A 17,336-nucleotide genomic window follows, 5' to 3' on the forward strand; every position below is an offset into this window, starting at 1 on the left:
CATTGTTGCTATTGTATTGAACTCAAGTGTGATAAAAACAGTGACCTCTAATGAGGCATTCATTCTCCTGGAAAATGATTAGCAATTGAGTTCACTGCATTAACAGCACAGGGGGAATACATATAAGAGGACCTTGCCTCCGGAAACCCTGTGAACCTGGAGAAAAGATGAAAGTTATACAAATATACAAATGTTCAGGTCTTTTGTTAATGTGTTACCCATGACTCCATGGCACTTAACAACAAGGGCTAACTGTAGTGTTAAATATTTACACTTAGGATAAAGGACTACTAGCACAAGAAAATATAGTTCATCACATTTTTTTACTGGGTTTTATTTCATCCCATATGTGTTAACTTCTCTTTTTAAAATTATGAAGATAAGACAGAAGAGTTTAAGCATTTTCAGCAAATTAGTGGCTCCTTAAAGATTGCACTTTTGCTGTTGATATCTTTTCTAAACTCTACTGAATGATGTTAGTAATCAAAATTAGAGTGAAGTGTAAATGACTTTAAATATATTTAAAATTTCCAACCTTTTTATTAAGCAAAGACTGAAAAATTATGTCTACCCTTTTCATCTATATAGTTTTAATTGGGATGGGGGATCCTTTTAAAATTAATAATTATTTAGCTGGTATTTCTTTGGTGCTAGTTCTGACGATACTTGATGTTGTTAAGTGTCGTTGAGTCGAGTACAACCCATAGCGACCCTATGAACAACAGATCTGAAACCTGTTCTATCCTGCACCATTCTCACACTTCCTGAAATGCAAGAGCGCATTGCAGCAGTCGGCATCAAACTACCTAGTTGAAGGTCTTCTTCTCCTTCCCTGACCCTCCACCCTTCCCAGTCCTTCTCCAGGGACTAGCCCCTCCTAACAGCATGCCCAAAGTATGTGAGACAAAGTCTCATTGTTCTTGCCTCCAGTGAGCATTCTGCCTGTACCCTCTACTAGACATATTTGTTCTTTTTGCAATCTATGGTATGTTCAGTGCTCTTCTCTGACACCACACCTTCTTTGGTGCTAGTTCTGAGGAGACTTGATAAAAACAAGAATCCCTAGTCTTTGTATCCCCATCTTTCAGAATAAATGAAACCTGGTAATGGATTTTTTGTATCTTCTAATACTGGCACTACTGATGAGATACTTCTCCAAGCCCTCCCATCTTAACAATGTAGTAGTACTCATTGCTTGTTTCTGCATTCTTCTACACTGGCACTCTAAAAAATAAAATCCAAACAATCCATGAGAGTTTTTTTAATAGTTTTTGAAGGAGAATAATGATATATTCCTTATTCTGGTGGCATTTTATTAGCAGGTTCAACCCTTATTTATGTTTTATGTGGAAATAATGATCAGTGAGAATGCAGGATAAATGACTCATGTGAAGAGCAGGCCTGTTTGTTGTATTTAATCTAAAGGCAAGTCTGCTCATGAGTTTTAAGGAGCCCTAATAGCACTGTATGCAAAGAGAATACAGCCCTAACACACTCCCTTCTTAATTTTAAAACATGCAGTGTTCTCTTCCTCTATTCACACAGTAGCCTCCTGGTTCAGGTACAGGTTTCACATGAGCACAAAAAAGTGCTCTGGAACCCCCATTCTTCTCAATACCAGCCACAACTTTAATGATCCACACAGTCAAAAGCACAAATAGACATTCTTCTGATATCGCTGGTGCCACAGCCTTTTCTAAATCCCATTTGAACTTCTGGCAGTTGTCTATCTATGTACAGTTCCAGCTGTTTTTGCATGATCTTCAGCAGTATTTTGTTTGCATGTGATATTAATGACATTGTTTGATAGTTTTCACATTCAGTTGGATCACCTTTTATGTGAATGGGAACAAATATGGACCTCTTCCAATTCATTGGCCAGACGTCTGTCCTCCAAATTTCCCGGCATAGACTGGTGAGCTCATCCAGAGCTGTATCTGTTAATTGAAATAAATCAATTGGTATCCCATTAATTCCTGGGGCTTTATTTTTTGCCAGTGCCTTCAATGAACCTTCCACTTCCTCCTTCATTACCAGTGGCTTCTGTTCATAGGGTACTTCCTGAAATTTTTCCGTGTCAACCAGTTCTTTCCGGTTCACTGATTCCCTCTATCTTCTTTTGATGCTTTCTGGGTCATTCATTGCCCATACCATCTTTCAGTATTGCCACTTGAGGCTTAAATTTGTTTTTCAGTTCTCACAGCTTGAGAAATGTAGAGCAGATTCTTCCCTTTCTATTCTCCAATTCCAGCTCTCTGCACATTCCCTAATAATACTTTGCTTTGGCTTCTTAGTGTTCCAGTGCAATTTTTAGAGTCTCTTCTGTATTCAGTCTGTACACTGAGCAAATTCTTGGAGAAGCTGGACTCTATGAAGAGGAATATGGCATCAAGATTGGAGGAAGACTCATCAATAATCTGCATTATACAGGTGACACAACCTTGCTTACTGAAAGTGAGGAGGACTTGAAATACTTATTGCTGGAGTTCAAGGAATGCACCTTCGGTATGGATTCCATCTCAATGTCATGAAAACAAAAAGTCTTAACCACTGGATCAGTAGGCAACATCATGATGGATGGAGAAGAGATTGAAACTCTCAGTAGCTTCATCTTGCTTGGCTCCACAGTTAACACCTTTAGTACCAGGAGTCAGGAAATAAGGAGATGATTTGAACCAGGAAAATCTGCAGTTAGGTACCTCCCCAAATTATTGAGGAGTAATGATCAGTTTGGGGACTAAGGTGTATCTCATTCAGGCCATGGTATTTCTCATTACTTGCTGTGCATCGGAGAGCTTAACAGTGATAAGAATGATCGAAGAACTTAAGCCTTTTAAGCTGTAGTGTTGGAGAAGAGCACTGAAAATCCCATGGATGGTCAAGAGAACCAACAGATATGTCTTGGAGAAGGTGCAGCTGGAGTGCTGTTTGGAGGCAAGAATGATGAGGCTTTGCTCCACATACTTTGGCCATGTTGCTAGAAGGGACTATTCCTTGGAGGAAGGACATGGTGCTGGGAAGAGTGGAGGGTCGCCAAAGAAGAGCTAGGTGGGTTGACACAGTGACTGCTGCAGTGGGCTCTTGTATGTCAGGAAGTGTGAGAAGTGATGCAGGATAGAACAGAGTTTAGATCTTATGTTCATAGGGTTGCTTTAAGTCGTTCTGACTCAGCAGCAACTAACAACAACAGAAAGTGGCACTGTAGGTAGAAGCATTCAGCTGCTAACCAGAAAGTCAGCAATCCCAACCCACCAGCTGCTCTGCAGGAAAAAGATGAAGTGGTTTGCTTCTGTGGAGATTTACAGATTTAGAAACCTCACTATGTGCAGTTGTTTCTCCTTTAGGATCACTGACTCTCACTGGATGATAGTCATTGGGGCTCATAAGGGAAATATTTTACAGACCAGTATTCTTGGAATTCAATCTTTCCGATCTCTCAGTATTTGTTGTTATTTTTCAGGGAACATTAAGCATTTTGGAAGAGGAAAACCATATTAAAGATGTCCTATCTCGAATTGTTGTAGAGATGATCAAGCGAGAGTGGCCACAGCACTGGCCTGACATGCTAGTAGAATTGGATACACTTTCCAAACAAGGGGTATGAATTGTGCTTCATTCAGTATATAGTTCTTGACCTTTAGGTTTTTGGTGCTGTTTTGTGAGAGGTGGGGGCCAGAGCCAGTGTTTTGATTTTTTTAACTTCTTTATTTCCTTTGGTAAAGGAAACACAGACCGAATTGGTGATGTTCATCCTTTTGCGGCTGGCAGAGGACGTCGTGACCTTTCAGACACTTCCCCCTCAGAGAAGACGGGATATCCAGCAAACACTAACCCAGAACATGGGAAGGATCTTCAGTTTTCTACTTAACACACTTCAAGAAAATTTAAACAAGTACCGACAAGTGGTAAGGGACACCCTCCCCCCGGACAGTCCCATTTCTTATTGTGAGTGATGTTTTTCCTTTGTTTTAAAAAAATGCTTTAGCAAGGACCTATGCTGTCTGTTTAGCAAAAGAAAAGCACATTTTTTAAGGAAAAAAGTAATAGTCATGGGGAGAGAGAACTGTCTAAGAAGCATTGAATTTCTTTGCTAGTGAGGAATATAATCCTCCCTTTTTTATTATTGAACTTACTGTTTTTTAATTAAATCTCTTTGGTAGAAGTAATTCCTTTTAATAGTAAGAAAGCTTGATATTTCAAGGCCTGGATTCCAATAGGTCACAGTAGTATCCTTTATAATTGTGACAGCTCGGATTTCTTTTGCAGTAGACAAATGTACGTCAAGTTTCTTAATCTTGACTGTAGTAGTTCCTGGTGCTTTTCACTCTTCCCTTTTCTTCAGGAGAAAAAAACAAGGTGTTATCTTTCCAACTGTTGTTTAACATGTTAACAGAGCCCCTGCAGAGGGAGGTAGCTGGAAAGTTAATCTAGTGTAAAGATTCTCAACCTGGAGCAGCTTTGCCTCAAGACAATGCTGGGGGCATTTTGGTTGTCACACTTGGCGATGCTGCTGGCATCTATTAGGGATAGATCAGTGGTGCAACTAAATATCCCATAGTGTGAAGGACAGTCCACAAAAAATTATCTAACCTAAAATAGCACTAAGGTTGAGAATTTCAGATCTGGCTTTCTCATAAATATTTGTTACAAAAAGTAAAATTAATACAATGGGTTCTTTTTATGTTTGAATCCCCTTAGTAGATTTATCTTCACAGAAAGACTAGGTACTAACAGCACCTACCAGATTATAAGGAAAAAAAATATGAACTGTTAGATGGTGGTGGGGGGAAATGCAAAGCCAGTGCCTTATTAGGTCATATACAGCTTGGCACTTGATATGTTGTTAACAAAACAGTGCTACATGTCAGCAACAACTGTCTGTCCCTGTTTCACAGATGAGGAAACCAAGGCTCATTGTACTTAGTGAAGATCCTCTGTATAATAAGCAGTTAAACTGGGACTTTAGTCTTATATGTTCCCCAAAACATAAGATTCTTTGAAAAATACAGTCAAGTGTGTTTGTGTATTGATGATGAGATGAGGATTCTTTTAGTTTAACTCGTAGAAGAAGGAGAGCATTTGCCACATCCTGTGGCGATGAGGACCACACGTGCTCTTGCCTTCTGTTACATGGACCAACTTCTTAGCGAAATGATGGAGCCGCTAAGATAGGATAAAAGGGAGCAGCTGAATAGTGGCATGTATATACATACACATGTATATTAAAAAATCCTTTTGATTGGGAAGTTTAATGTCCAAAGGACAGTATTTCTTTCAGCTTTGCAGGATGTCAGATTGTCTATTTTCTCAGAATAACAAATTCATCTTACCTGAATAGTTAAGAAATTACTTAGAAATTTATGAAAATTCATATGATATTGATAGAATAAAAATGTGGTGCTGTAAACATTTTAAAGTTTGTTGGCCTTGACCAACGTGCATTAGCCTAACTTGACAATATTTGCAACAGTATAGCATTAAATTTTGTGACCGTCATTATTTTCACATACTTTGAGGATTTGGGGGTTTTTTGGTGGTGGGTTGTGTTGTGGGGTTTTTTGTTTTTTGGTTTTTTTTTTCTGCTAGTTTATTTACAAAATTTGAATAACATTGTTTTGAAGAACAAATTCTTTCAATATCCCTCACCCCCCTACCCATTTTGTCCAAATTGTACAACCCCATAATTAATCTCCCCTCCTCCTGCATATCCATATCCCTCTGCTTCCAACCTCTCCCACCCCTCTTGGATCCTTATATTCATTCTACAATAATGGTTTTATACAATATTTATCCTTGTGGGACAGAGTTAGTTCACTCAGCATAATGCTCTCCAGTCCCTACCAAGTTAGGTAATAATTTACAAAATCATTGCTCCTGTGTGCTGCATAGTATTCCATCATGTGAATGTACCCTACTTTCTCGATTCATATGTTTGTGATTGGACATTTGGGCTGTTTCCATGTTCTTGTGATGGTGAATAACGCTGCTATGAACATTGGTGTACAAATCTCCATTTGTGCCTCAGTTCTCATTTTCTCAAGATATATTCCAAATAATGGAATAGCTGGGTTGTGTGGAATTTCTTTGTTCAGCTTTTTGAGGAAGCACCAAACTGCCTTTCAGAATGGTTGTACCATTTTACAATCACACTAATGATGTATAAGAGTTCCTTTCTCACCACATCCTCTCCAACGTCTATTACTTGCTGCCCTGTTAAACTTTGTCGCTGTGACTGGAGTAAGATAGTACCTCATTGTAGTTTTGATTTGCATCTCTCTTACCAAGCTAAGAAGGGCAAGTCCAAGGTATAAAGAGACTGCCAAATACAACCACAGTCAAAAGAGGATAAAATCGATGCATGGACCTTCTAAAGATTAAATACTTTGAAGTTTTGTCCCAGAAATTTAGCCTGGAGTATGGTTGAAGCAGGACAGGGACTCTAGCACACATTAGACACCTGCCGACCTTGATCTTCTTTCTTAGCTTTGGTCTTAGTTCTCTCTGTCAGCTAAACCAGGAGGCCACCCAGGACCAGGACCAAAGCACATCATTTGCTGCTCTGCATGCTACCAGCATCTTCTAGGTTTGCTCATCATTCCTTCTCTGTTTAATTTATTTACTTTCCCAACTAGGGCATGAGTTGAGTGATTAGTAGAAAGTGAAGGAATAGATTTACTCTCCCTGTCTCATCAGTCTTGCTCCTAGACTGGTTTGGGGGCCGTGAGGGGACTGAAGTACAGCATTGATGGAGGGTGGGCTTCAGTGTTGTCACTTAGCTCCATTTCCCTCCTTGGGCACATGAGTAAGTGCTCCATTTGCACTTCAACTTGGCTACTGCAGGTGGAAGTTTAATGGATTCTCTTGACTAAAATTAGTTTTTTAAAGTTGAGAGAAGGGGTTGTAAAACAAGCCTTTATGATCCTAATAGTAATAAGTTTCTAGGTGCTTCTGAAATTGTCACTCCTGCTTACATTAACTGCTTTGGGGACCTACTGTTAATTTTCATTTTAGCATTTCCTGGAGAAAAGATTTTACATGTTTATAAGTTATAAACATTATGTGGCATCATTACAGAAATTGAAATAGGATAAAAACCACCCATAATTAACACAGTACTTACTGAATAGCAATCATTTTTATATATTTCGTATGCGGTGTTTATTGCATATTTCTCCTCATTATGCCCACACATACATACATGTAAATTGTATGCATGTAAATTTGTTTCTAGTAACATTGTTATCTCATTATATCCGTGCTAGTTAAAAGTTTCTTTGTATTATAATATGAATAAATGGCAATGACTTTGTTTCTACTTGTATGTCTTAGGTACTAGCAATGTTGAACCTTAGTCATTGTTCATGTACTGATTATATTTACAGACTGTGTATTGAGACTGTCTGTTGTTTTAGTGTGCTGTAATAAATTTATAGAAGCTCTTAAAGTATTAGCCTTTTGTCATATTGCAAAATAGAATATGTTCTCTTTAAGGAAATAGGAGTTAACTTCATATGCTTTTCCAAGACTAAAACTTGCATGCATTTTTGAAAGTTAGTCAAAAGTCTTGTTTTTCACGGGTTGGGAAGGAATTATTAACCTTTTGATAAGGAATTTTTAACCTTTTGGTAATAACTAGTCTTTCGTTCATTTAAAAATTTATTTTAATGCTTCCTTTCTTTCAGAAGACAGATACTTCCCAAGAGTCTAAGGTAAGAGTTCTGTAGGCTTAGGAGGAGACATTTTTGGGAGGCTCAGGTGCAGGAATGCATAACACCTATCAAGCCCGCTGCCGCTGAGTTGATTCTGACAGCATCTCTGGGGCAGAGTACAGCTGCCACATAGCATTTCGAGGGCTGTAAATCTTTTCAGTGACAGATGCACGTCTCTCACCCAAGGAGAGGCTGGTGTGTTTGAAACTCCAACTTTTCAGTTAGAGCCTTTAACCATTCTACCACCAGGGCTCCTTTACCACTTCAACCAACCAGTTCACTGCTGTCAAATCAGAACTGATTTATAGCTGACCCTCCTGGGTTTTCAGAGGCTCTAAATCTCAAAGGATTAACTCTCTTACTCTCACAGAGCGGCTGGTAAATTCAAACCATCTGCCTTTGAGTAAACATGTTGTTGTTGTGTTGTGTACCATCGAGTCAGAACCAGCCCGTAGCTGACCCTCCAGCAGGTTTTCAGAGACAGTCAATCACACAGCAGGAGGTTGCCTTTCTCCTGTCAAGCAGCTGGTGGATGTGAACTGTGATTTTGGGATTGCCCCGCAGCTTCTTAGCCCTAGGTCACCAGAACTCCTTTTGAATACACCTAGAGGAGGATTAAAATCAACCATAGTAGAGGGGAGATAAAATGACAATATTTGGGATTTCATAAAAAAAGAAAAATTTAGGGGAGCTCTGGTGGCCTAGTGGCAAGAAGCTGCACTGCAATCCCAGAGGCGCATGGTTCGAATCCACCAGATGCTCTGCCGGGGAAGGAGGGACAATTCCCTCCTATACCAGTCAGATCTGATTTGACGGTACACACAAATAATAAAATAAAAATGAAAAAAAGAAAAATTTCTACATATGCCAGCACGGTCTTATTGATACATGTTGAGAATGCATGTGTTTGTGAAATGATTGTTAACCTTTGAGTCCTCTCTCAGTGTCTGTCACTTCACTGCATTTTTCTAAAAAAAAACCAAGAACAAGAAAATGGAGATGTTCTTGTGTGTGAGAACTTAATGTTCAAAATTTGTTTCCTTTATACAGGCTCAAGCAAACTATCGAGTAGGGGTTGCAGCACTGAACACTCTTGCAGGCTACATTGACTGGGTATCCATGAATCATATTACTGCTGAAAACTGTAAACTCCTGGAGATGTTGTGTCTGCTTCTGAATGAACAGGAACTTCAGTTGGGAGCAGCTGAGTGTCTCCTCATTGCAGTCAGCAGGAAAGTAAGTTAACCACTACAAACATGGATGTGTTTTGTCCTCAGAGTCCTGGTCTTGTCTGAGTTCTCTAGAAAGGCAAAACCATATTATGAAGCTTAGAGACCAGAGATTTATTTCAAAGAAATATTTTTTTTCTATAGTTATATTTTATTAATTTTCATAAACATTTACAGAGATTTTGGGTTTCCATTCATTCACCGCTGCACCATTCTCTCTACCCTCCTCCCAGTTTGTTCTTGTCCAAATGCCACAGTGCTTGTCAAAGCCAGTTCTGATTAATCTTCTTTGTCAGTGTGTCCTTTGCCATTCCCTATCACTCCTCCCTGAGAGAGACTTCACCCTGATTCATAAGGAAAAGGGGATGGCGTATTCTCTTAGCTACTTCCTGCTGAAAAGGGACGCTGTGGGTTTCAGGGTGAAGATCTTCTCTCACTACTCTAAAGGGCCCCTTTGGCAGTAGGAAACACATAGACTATTATGGAGATTGATTTTGGAATTTAGATGCACTCTTATTAATTGTGCTTGGCCATACATGTTCATATTCTTGAAGATGTATCATGGGGGTGTTGCAACCTAGAAGACACAAATTTGACTAACAAGTTATAAGTACATGCGTCAAAAATTATGGAAAAGTAAAAGAAAAGATTCTTTCATTGTTCCACAAACCCCCCCCCAGGTCCCCTCCACCATGCAGCCCTCACTCTAGACTCCTGTGATGACAGAAACACTCAGTTATATATCTCTTTTAAACAGTTCCCTCCCTCCTCCGCCTCAGTGCAGCACACATCATTGAACCCATCTTACTCAGTCTCTCCCCAACCCCAAGGACAGTCCCATTCTACAACAGTGGCATCATGTAATATTTGTCCCTTTGTGACTGGGATATTTCACTCAGCATAATGTTCTCCAGAGTCAACCATTTTGAATAATATTGCATGAGTTCCTTTTTTTTTCAATGCAGCATAGTATTCCATTGTGCGAATATACCACAGCTTCTCTAGCCATTCGTTTGTTGATGGGCACTTAGGTTGTTTCCAACTCCTTGCTATTGTGAACAAAACTGCAATAAACATGGGTGTACATATATCTGCTTGGATGTCAGCTATGGTCTCTTCAGGGTATATTCCCAGTAGTGGAATTGCTGGGTCAAATGGTATCTCTATTTGCAACTTTTTGAGAAAGCGCCATACTGCTTTCCACAGGGGTTGCACCATTTTACACTCCCACCAACAGTGAATCAGGGTTCCAGTTTCTCCACAACCTCGCCAGCATTTGTTGCTTGCTGTTCTGTTAAATTTTGCTATTTTGACTGGGGTGAAATGATATCTCATAGTTGTTTTATATTTCAAAGAAATATTGACGTGTTTATGGAGGCATCTGGGGATCCAGAGTTCAGGTTGTCAGCCAGCAGGCAGGATACACAGCTGCTGGCTTTGGAGGCTACTGGCTTCAGAGGCTGACGTTTCTAGAGGTCATTGAGAAACAAGGTCACAGGTGGCTACCTTTGAATGCCAAAGTTAGCAAATACAGAAGGCCACTGGCTTAAGACTGCAGACCATAGCCTGTTAGCTATGATGGTGGTTTTGTTAGGTATCATCAATTCATCTAGGACTCATGGTGACTTTAAGAACAACAGATCTGGACTTTGCACTATCCCCACCATCTCTGATGTTTTTGAGTCCTGTCAGTCCATCTTAATAAGAGTCTTCCTCTCTTTCTCTGACCCTCCATATTTCCCAGCATAATGTCTTTTTCCAAGGATTGGTCCCTTCTAACAATTTATACAATGTATGCGAGATGAAATTTTAACATCCCTGCATCAAAGTAGTAACTTGGTTGCACTCTGTCCAAGACAGACTTAATTTGTTCTTCTGGGAGTTCACACAATATTCAGTACTCCTCACTAACATCACAATTTAAAGGCATCAGTTCTTTGGTCATCCTTATACATTGTCCAACTTTTAGATGCATAGGAAACAATTGAAAACACCCTGTCTGGGATCAGGTGCACCTTAGTCTTTAAACTGACATCCTTGCTCTTTAGTATTTTGCAGAGGTCCTTGGCAGCAGATTTTCCCATTTCAGGATGTCTTGATTTCTTGACTGTTACCATGGATGTTGATTGTGGATCCAGGTACAGTGGCGTAATTTACCGATCTATCTTTTCTCATGTATCATAATGTTACTTATTGGTCCAATAATGAGGATTTTTGTTTTCTTGATATTGAAATTCAATCCATATTGAAGGGCAGTAGTCTTCTGTAGCAAGTGTTTCCAAGTCCTCTTCACTTAAGGCAAGCAAGGTTGTGTGATCTGTATAATGTAAGTTTGTTGATAAATCTTCCTCAGGTTCTCATGTTACATTCTTCTTCATGTTGACCAGCTTCTCTAATTAATTGCTCAGCATACAAATTGGCTACAAATAAACATCTTTCTGGCATTCTTCGCTTTTACCCAAATCGTATTTGACATGAGCAGAGTTATCCTTCATACCCTCTTCTGAATCCAGCTTGATTTTATTGTAAATTCCCTATTGATATATATATTGTTCTAGCCATTTTTCAATAATCTTCAGTAAGATTTTACTTGTATATGATACTTTCAGATGATTTTGACATGATATTGGATCACTTTTTTAAAAAAATGAGAACAAATACAGATTTCTTTCAGTAAATTCCACTTTCTTGGCATAGACTAGTGGGTAGGCCCAGGGGGGCATCTTTATTGAAACATGTTAGTTGGTATAAATGCCGTACATTCCTGAGGCCTTATTTTCTGTGATTGTCTTCAGTGTAGCTTGAACTTCTTTCATGACTATTGGTTCTTGATCAGATGTTCCTTCCTGAAATGGTACAGTGTCCATTAGTTCTTTTTGATACAGTGACTGTGTTTTCCTTCCATTTTGATGTTTCCTGCATCGTTTAAGATTTTGCCCATGAAATTCCTCAGTTTTGCAAGTTGAGGCTTGGATATAATTTTTTTTTTCAGCTTGAGAAATGCCAAACAAATTCTTACAGTTTTCTAACTCCAGTTCTGTGCACATTTCTTTAAAATGCTTTGTCCTCTGGAGCTGCCCTTTCAGGTCTTCTATTCATCACTTCTCTTTGTTTTGGCCTCTCTACATTTAGTGCAATTTTCAGTTTCTTCTGACATCATTTTTTTGCGTATCCATGTTCATGGTAGTATCATTCACAATAGCAAAGAGGGAAGCGGCAACAAATGAACAGATAGAAAAATTGTGGCACATTTACACAATGAAACACTTCACAATACTAAAAAACAATGAAGTTATAAAACACTACAAAACATGGATGAGTCTAGAAGACATCATGCTGAGTGAAATATCTCATTCACAAAAGAGCAAATACCTGCATAACACTGCTGTTGTAAAATAGGACTGACAGGGAGGTGGGTGGAGGAGAATAGGAAGAAAGTGTGTAGATAGTGAACAGTGCATTTTAACATAAGGGAAGAACTGAAAATATATGATTAGACATGTATTAACAACAATCTGGAACTAGAGGTGCATTTCAAAGAGGTGTGGGGAGGGAGGGAGGGAAATGTACTACAGTGAATGAATGAAAACCCAACCTTTCTGTAAACTTTTGTTAAAATCACAATAAAAATATATGTTGGAATTTTTTTTAAAAAAAAAACACACAAATACTGCATAAGACATCCTTTCTGGTCTTATCCTTTCTCCTCTGTCTTTGAAATGGCCATTTGATTTCTTCATGGGTGGTATTTTTTAAAGCCTGACACAGATCTGACAATAAGCTCTCTTTACCAGAAACCAAACATAAATACCATGCAGGCACATCCCTGCAGGCCCTCCTTTTAAACAGATAAAGGCAATCATATCTTTACAGATTTGCTTGTAATCCTGCATCACTAACATAACAGTAGAATTTACAACACAAAGTAGTTCCATTATACTGAACACTTAAGCTGATTACATTATATTTATGATCATGGCCATTTTAACACAAAATATTAACTATGAAAGTCTTTTAAGAAGTAATGAGTATACATGGAGGCACCTGCTTTATGAACATCCAGCTTAATACAGACAATACTTCCTAGCTTAAAGGTTACTTCCTTTAATGGTGTATGAATGTGTCCTCTCTCTGAAATGATTGAACCAGCCTATGCTCAAAGCAGAGTCTTTCTCTTTGTCTCTCTTCATCACAATCACCTTCACCTGCTTAACGTGCAGCTTTTAAACCACTGAAAAGTATTGTGCCTTTTCTTCACTAAACCCAAAACCAAACACGCTGCCATTGAGTCATACCCAGTTTTTAGTGACTCTGTCAGGTCTCTGAGGCTGTAATTATTTACCTCTGGGGTAACTAGTAGATTCAAGCCACTGGTAGATTCAAGCCTATCAGTTAACACTGTTGCCACCAATTCAACTCACTGCCATTAAGTCAGAACCAACTCAGATCTAACCTTCCCACTTTAAATTGGGGGCTATAAATTGCATATCTTTTTCCTTTGGAGTTGTTGGTGGGATTAAGCCACTAAAGACATTTCACCTTTGGGTTAGTAGCACACCACCATACGGACCTATTCTTTTTGCATTAAAATAAGGCTAAATCAGCACTCTGTACACTTGTTCCAACTTAGCTACAAATTGACTTAATGATACTTTAGGGATTGATCTAGTTTGTAACCCAAGGACTCGGGCAAAAGATATTAAGGCATTTATTATACTTAATTATTTTAAAATGTGTACATTTTAAGTATGTATATTGTTTTATTTTCATTTGAATCCAACTTAATGCCTGCCTCCAACCTGTTCGGACAAGAGTTTATCAGTATTTAAAGGATACTTTGGTAGAAAATAAAGATTTATTGGGCTACTTGGTTCTTGAAATAGTTACAAATCTTGGTACTTCATGCTTTTAAAAAAGAGACAAAACTGTTAAAGTTTAAAGCTAACAGTATTACATCAAAGAATCTTAAATGATGCCTACATTGTCTTTTGGATTTGGCAAATAAAGGAGATCACTGGCGCCTGTTGTTAATAGAAGTGTTATCCTATAGGTTTTAGTTTACTATGGATTTAATTCACTTAATTCATTTTAAAATGTAAATCTTAGCCAGATTGGGTTTTGTTTGCTCTTTTGTATTCAGTAAGGCAGCTCTGAGTGGTAAGGAGCTGGGCTGCTAACCCAGAGGCACATCGTTAGAATCTACCTGCTGCCCTATTGCCTCAAAAACCACTGTTGGTCTGCTCCAACTTACCAGTACTAGCAATAGTGAGCAGTAAGCACTTGGGTGTTTGAGAAATGGGGAAGTCTGTGTATTTATCATGATGGTACAGAAGATGCAGATACTGTGACACTATATCGTTTGAAGACTAAATTTGTCTAAATTGGGCCTAGGGTAAATTAGAAGACCGGAAACCCTTGATGGTCTTATTTGGAGATGTCGCCATGCATTATATCCTCTCTGCTGCACAGTGAGTATCTGTTTTATGTGCTTTTCTAATCTTTGGAATTTTTGCTTCTTGGATAGATGTATCTTAAATTCCAACCTGAATGCTGGCAAGTCTTTCCTCAATTAACTATTTTAGATCAGGCAATCTTTCAGGAACTGTTCAACCTTTCTGAAAACCTTAAGCTAGAAATGAGTTGTGGCCTTTGACTTAGCACCTACTGACTTTCACAGTTGTTCCCTGTCAGCTCACCTCCATCATTCTCTTCAATGCTCCTGGTGCACGCGGTCCTCATGGAGGTGTTGGTGACCAGGTCCAAGAACTGCTCTTATCTGCCAACCACCTGAGGGTGTGCAGTACTTTCTCTCCCTGTCAAATAAGCAATACTTGGAATGCTAAGTTCTTGGAAGCACAAGGAACAAACCAAGATAGGTGTGCACAAAATCTACAAGCAGATTTTGTGTCTTCAAACTGAATGACTTCAGTTGTTTTCTCCCACTTGATCTGTAAAGTATGAGTGTTCCTGATAAGTCCTTGCCACCATGGAGTCACACATATGTTGTACATATTTAAAGCTGCTGCATCTCTTTTAGATGCATTTCTTTATTGTTGGTCCTAAAAATAAATGAAAAGATGTAAAACTTAAGTCTTACTAAGTCTTGCTTCCGTTCCCATATATTTAAAACGACTTTCTTTCCTATGGAGGCTGCCATGCTGTTTGTTTTTCTTGCCAAGTTTTTTATTTGTGTTGGGTTTTGATTTGGGTGGGTTTTGGATCCTGATGACTAAATGCATTGCATGTCTTTGCTCGCCACTGTTGTAACTGCTTTTGGGAACTGTTAGTTACTTCCACTGAGCTCACCACATTCACCCCAGGGTACCCCAGCCCCGTTTGTGTGCTGCAACTCACATATTACACCCATCACTAAGTAGAGCCTTGACTCGAGAGATCATTCTATGACTCTTATGTACTAATTTTTAAAACCTCTTGTTAGGGAGCTCTGGTGGCATAGTGGATAGAGAACTGAGCTGTAACTCAAAGGTGGAGCCTCTCTGACAGTTCACATCCACCAGCTGCTCCACAGGAGGTAGATGGGCAAGCTCCTCTCCTGTGATTTAAATCCTGAAAACCTACTGGAGCATCAGCTAGGATACCGTTCTGCCTTCATGGCAGTTACTTTTTTTTTTCTAATGCTGTGACTGATCTTAAATATTTCAGGTCAGGTTTTATCACCAAATAAGTTTAAAAACTTTTTTTCTTATTTAACAGAGCTAAAAATACTAGTTACGTTTGTAGATACAAACTGATTTAAATAAACAGTACATAAAATCGTATTTTTATTACAGTATATCTTATTTTGTTGGTGGTGTAAGGAATGATTTCATGCTCTCCAAGGAATCTCTCTTTAAGTCTTCCCTGGATGTCAACTGATGTCTTTTTGTGTGTGGTTGAACATAAAAACATACACATTATTTTACACAGTCATGTTCAGAGCTTACAGTACCCAATTGTGGCCAGATTGGCTCTGACGCATCGGACCACTCCATTGGGTTTCTCCAACTGTAAATCTTTATGAGAAGGACTCCCATCTTTCTTCAGTAGAGCAAGCTGGTGCATTCAAACTGGTGATCTTTCAGTTAGCTTAATAACTTTTGTTCTTATTGTTGTTGTTTGATGCCATCGAGTTGTAGACGACTCATAGCGACCCTATGAACGAACAGCCTGAGCACTGTTCATACATAGACTTTCCGGAGGCAGGCCATTTCGGAAGTGGATGCCACTCCTGCTTCGAGGCTAATAACTTTACATTATTATTTTTCAAAAAGTGTCTGATGCTCAGAGCTCAAATTTCTCTTGAGGAATGAGATGGCATTGAGCCATATTCCTCATCGATATCTTAGTATTTGTTATTTAATGTTGAGGCACAGGCCACATATACTACATTTAATGTGAATCCTATTGGTTCTCTTGACATGCGGCTGGCTGATCACACTCTTATCTCACCTTACAGAACTGCTGACGGAGGAGGCTTGGTAGAAAAACACTATGTCTTCTTGAAGCGACTCTGTCAGGTCTTGTGTGCGCTGGGCAATCAGCTGTGTGCTTTACTGGTAAGCATTTACTCCCAGGCCATTGGAAGGTGCAATAGAGAGTCCCATTTACATAAAGAGTTACAAAAGCCATTAATTTTAGCCTGATAGGGCATTAGCCTACAGAATATGTCACACGATTCTGAAAAACAGCAAACTCATGATGCATTACACAACATGGGGAAGCCTGGAAGACGTTATGCTGAGTGAAATATCTCAGTCACAAAAAGACAAACACTGCATGACACTGCTGTTATAAGACAGACGTGGAGGGGTGAGGAGAGAATGAGAAAAGAGTGAATAGATAATACACACGGCAGTAGAACAGATGAGGGGAAGATCTGTCTGAAAGAAATAATATAGTTAAGCATTTTAACAGCAATCTGGAACAAGGGGTGCATTGCTTAGTGGGGTGGGGTAGAGAAGGAGGAGAAAAGGTGCAACAATAAATTTTAAAATTGTGTGGCATGATTCTATTGATTAATATTTTTATTTTAATAGTGTTTGAATGATACAAGTTTCTTTTAATAAGACAAGTACTAATTTCAACAAAACGTGTCCATATCTATTATCCCAAAAAGTTACTGTGTTCTTAAGAATTTTCATACTTTTAGAATAGTAGGCTGCTGGGTGCTTCACTCTCTTAAGTCTCATTTAACTATGAAACATGAATTTTGAGTAATCAATCCTTTTTCCAGCATTATCCTAAAACAATTTTTTTAAAAAATGAAAATTTTAGTCACTAACACGGAAAAAATTCTTAATACCCAGTCTTTTTTTTTTATTATTATTAATTTTTATTAGTTTTAATGAACATTTACAGGGATTTTGGATTTTCATTCCTTCATTGCTGCACCATTCTC

General features: G+C 38.7%; 1 protein-coding gene across 1 annotated transcript in view; it reads left to right on the forward strand.

Moving 5' to 3' along the window:
* Positions 1 to 17,336, forward strand: part of XPO5 (exportin 5) — an 85,936-nt gene that overhangs the window by 5,315 nt on the left and 63,285 nt on the right. Inside the window, exons 4-9 of the mRNA XM_006882138.1 lie at positions 3,461 to 3,598; positions 3,723 to 3,905; positions 7,683 to 7,709; positions 8,760 to 8,945; positions 14,330 to 14,406; positions 16,395 to 16,494. Of these exons, the coding sequence (XP_006882200.1) occupies positions 3,461 to 3,598; positions 3,723 to 3,905; positions 7,683 to 7,709; positions 8,760 to 8,945; positions 14,330 to 14,406; positions 16,395 to 16,494 (711 nt within the window). The remainder of the gene's footprint in view (positions 1 to 3,460; positions 3,599 to 3,722; positions 3,906 to 7,682; positions 7,710 to 8,759; positions 8,946 to 14,329; positions 14,407 to 16,394; positions 16,495 to 17,336) is intronic.

The sequence above is a fragment of the Elephantulus edwardii genome, unplaced genomic scaffold, assembly GCF_000299155.1.
Source record: "Elephantulus edwardii isolate Elephantulus edwardi_28Jun2011 unplaced genomic scaffold, EleEdw1.0 scaffold00017, whole genome shotgun sequence".
Taxonomy (NCBI): Eukaryota; Metazoa; Chordata; class Mammalia; order Macroscelidea; family Macroscelididae; genus Elephantulus; species Elephantulus edwardii.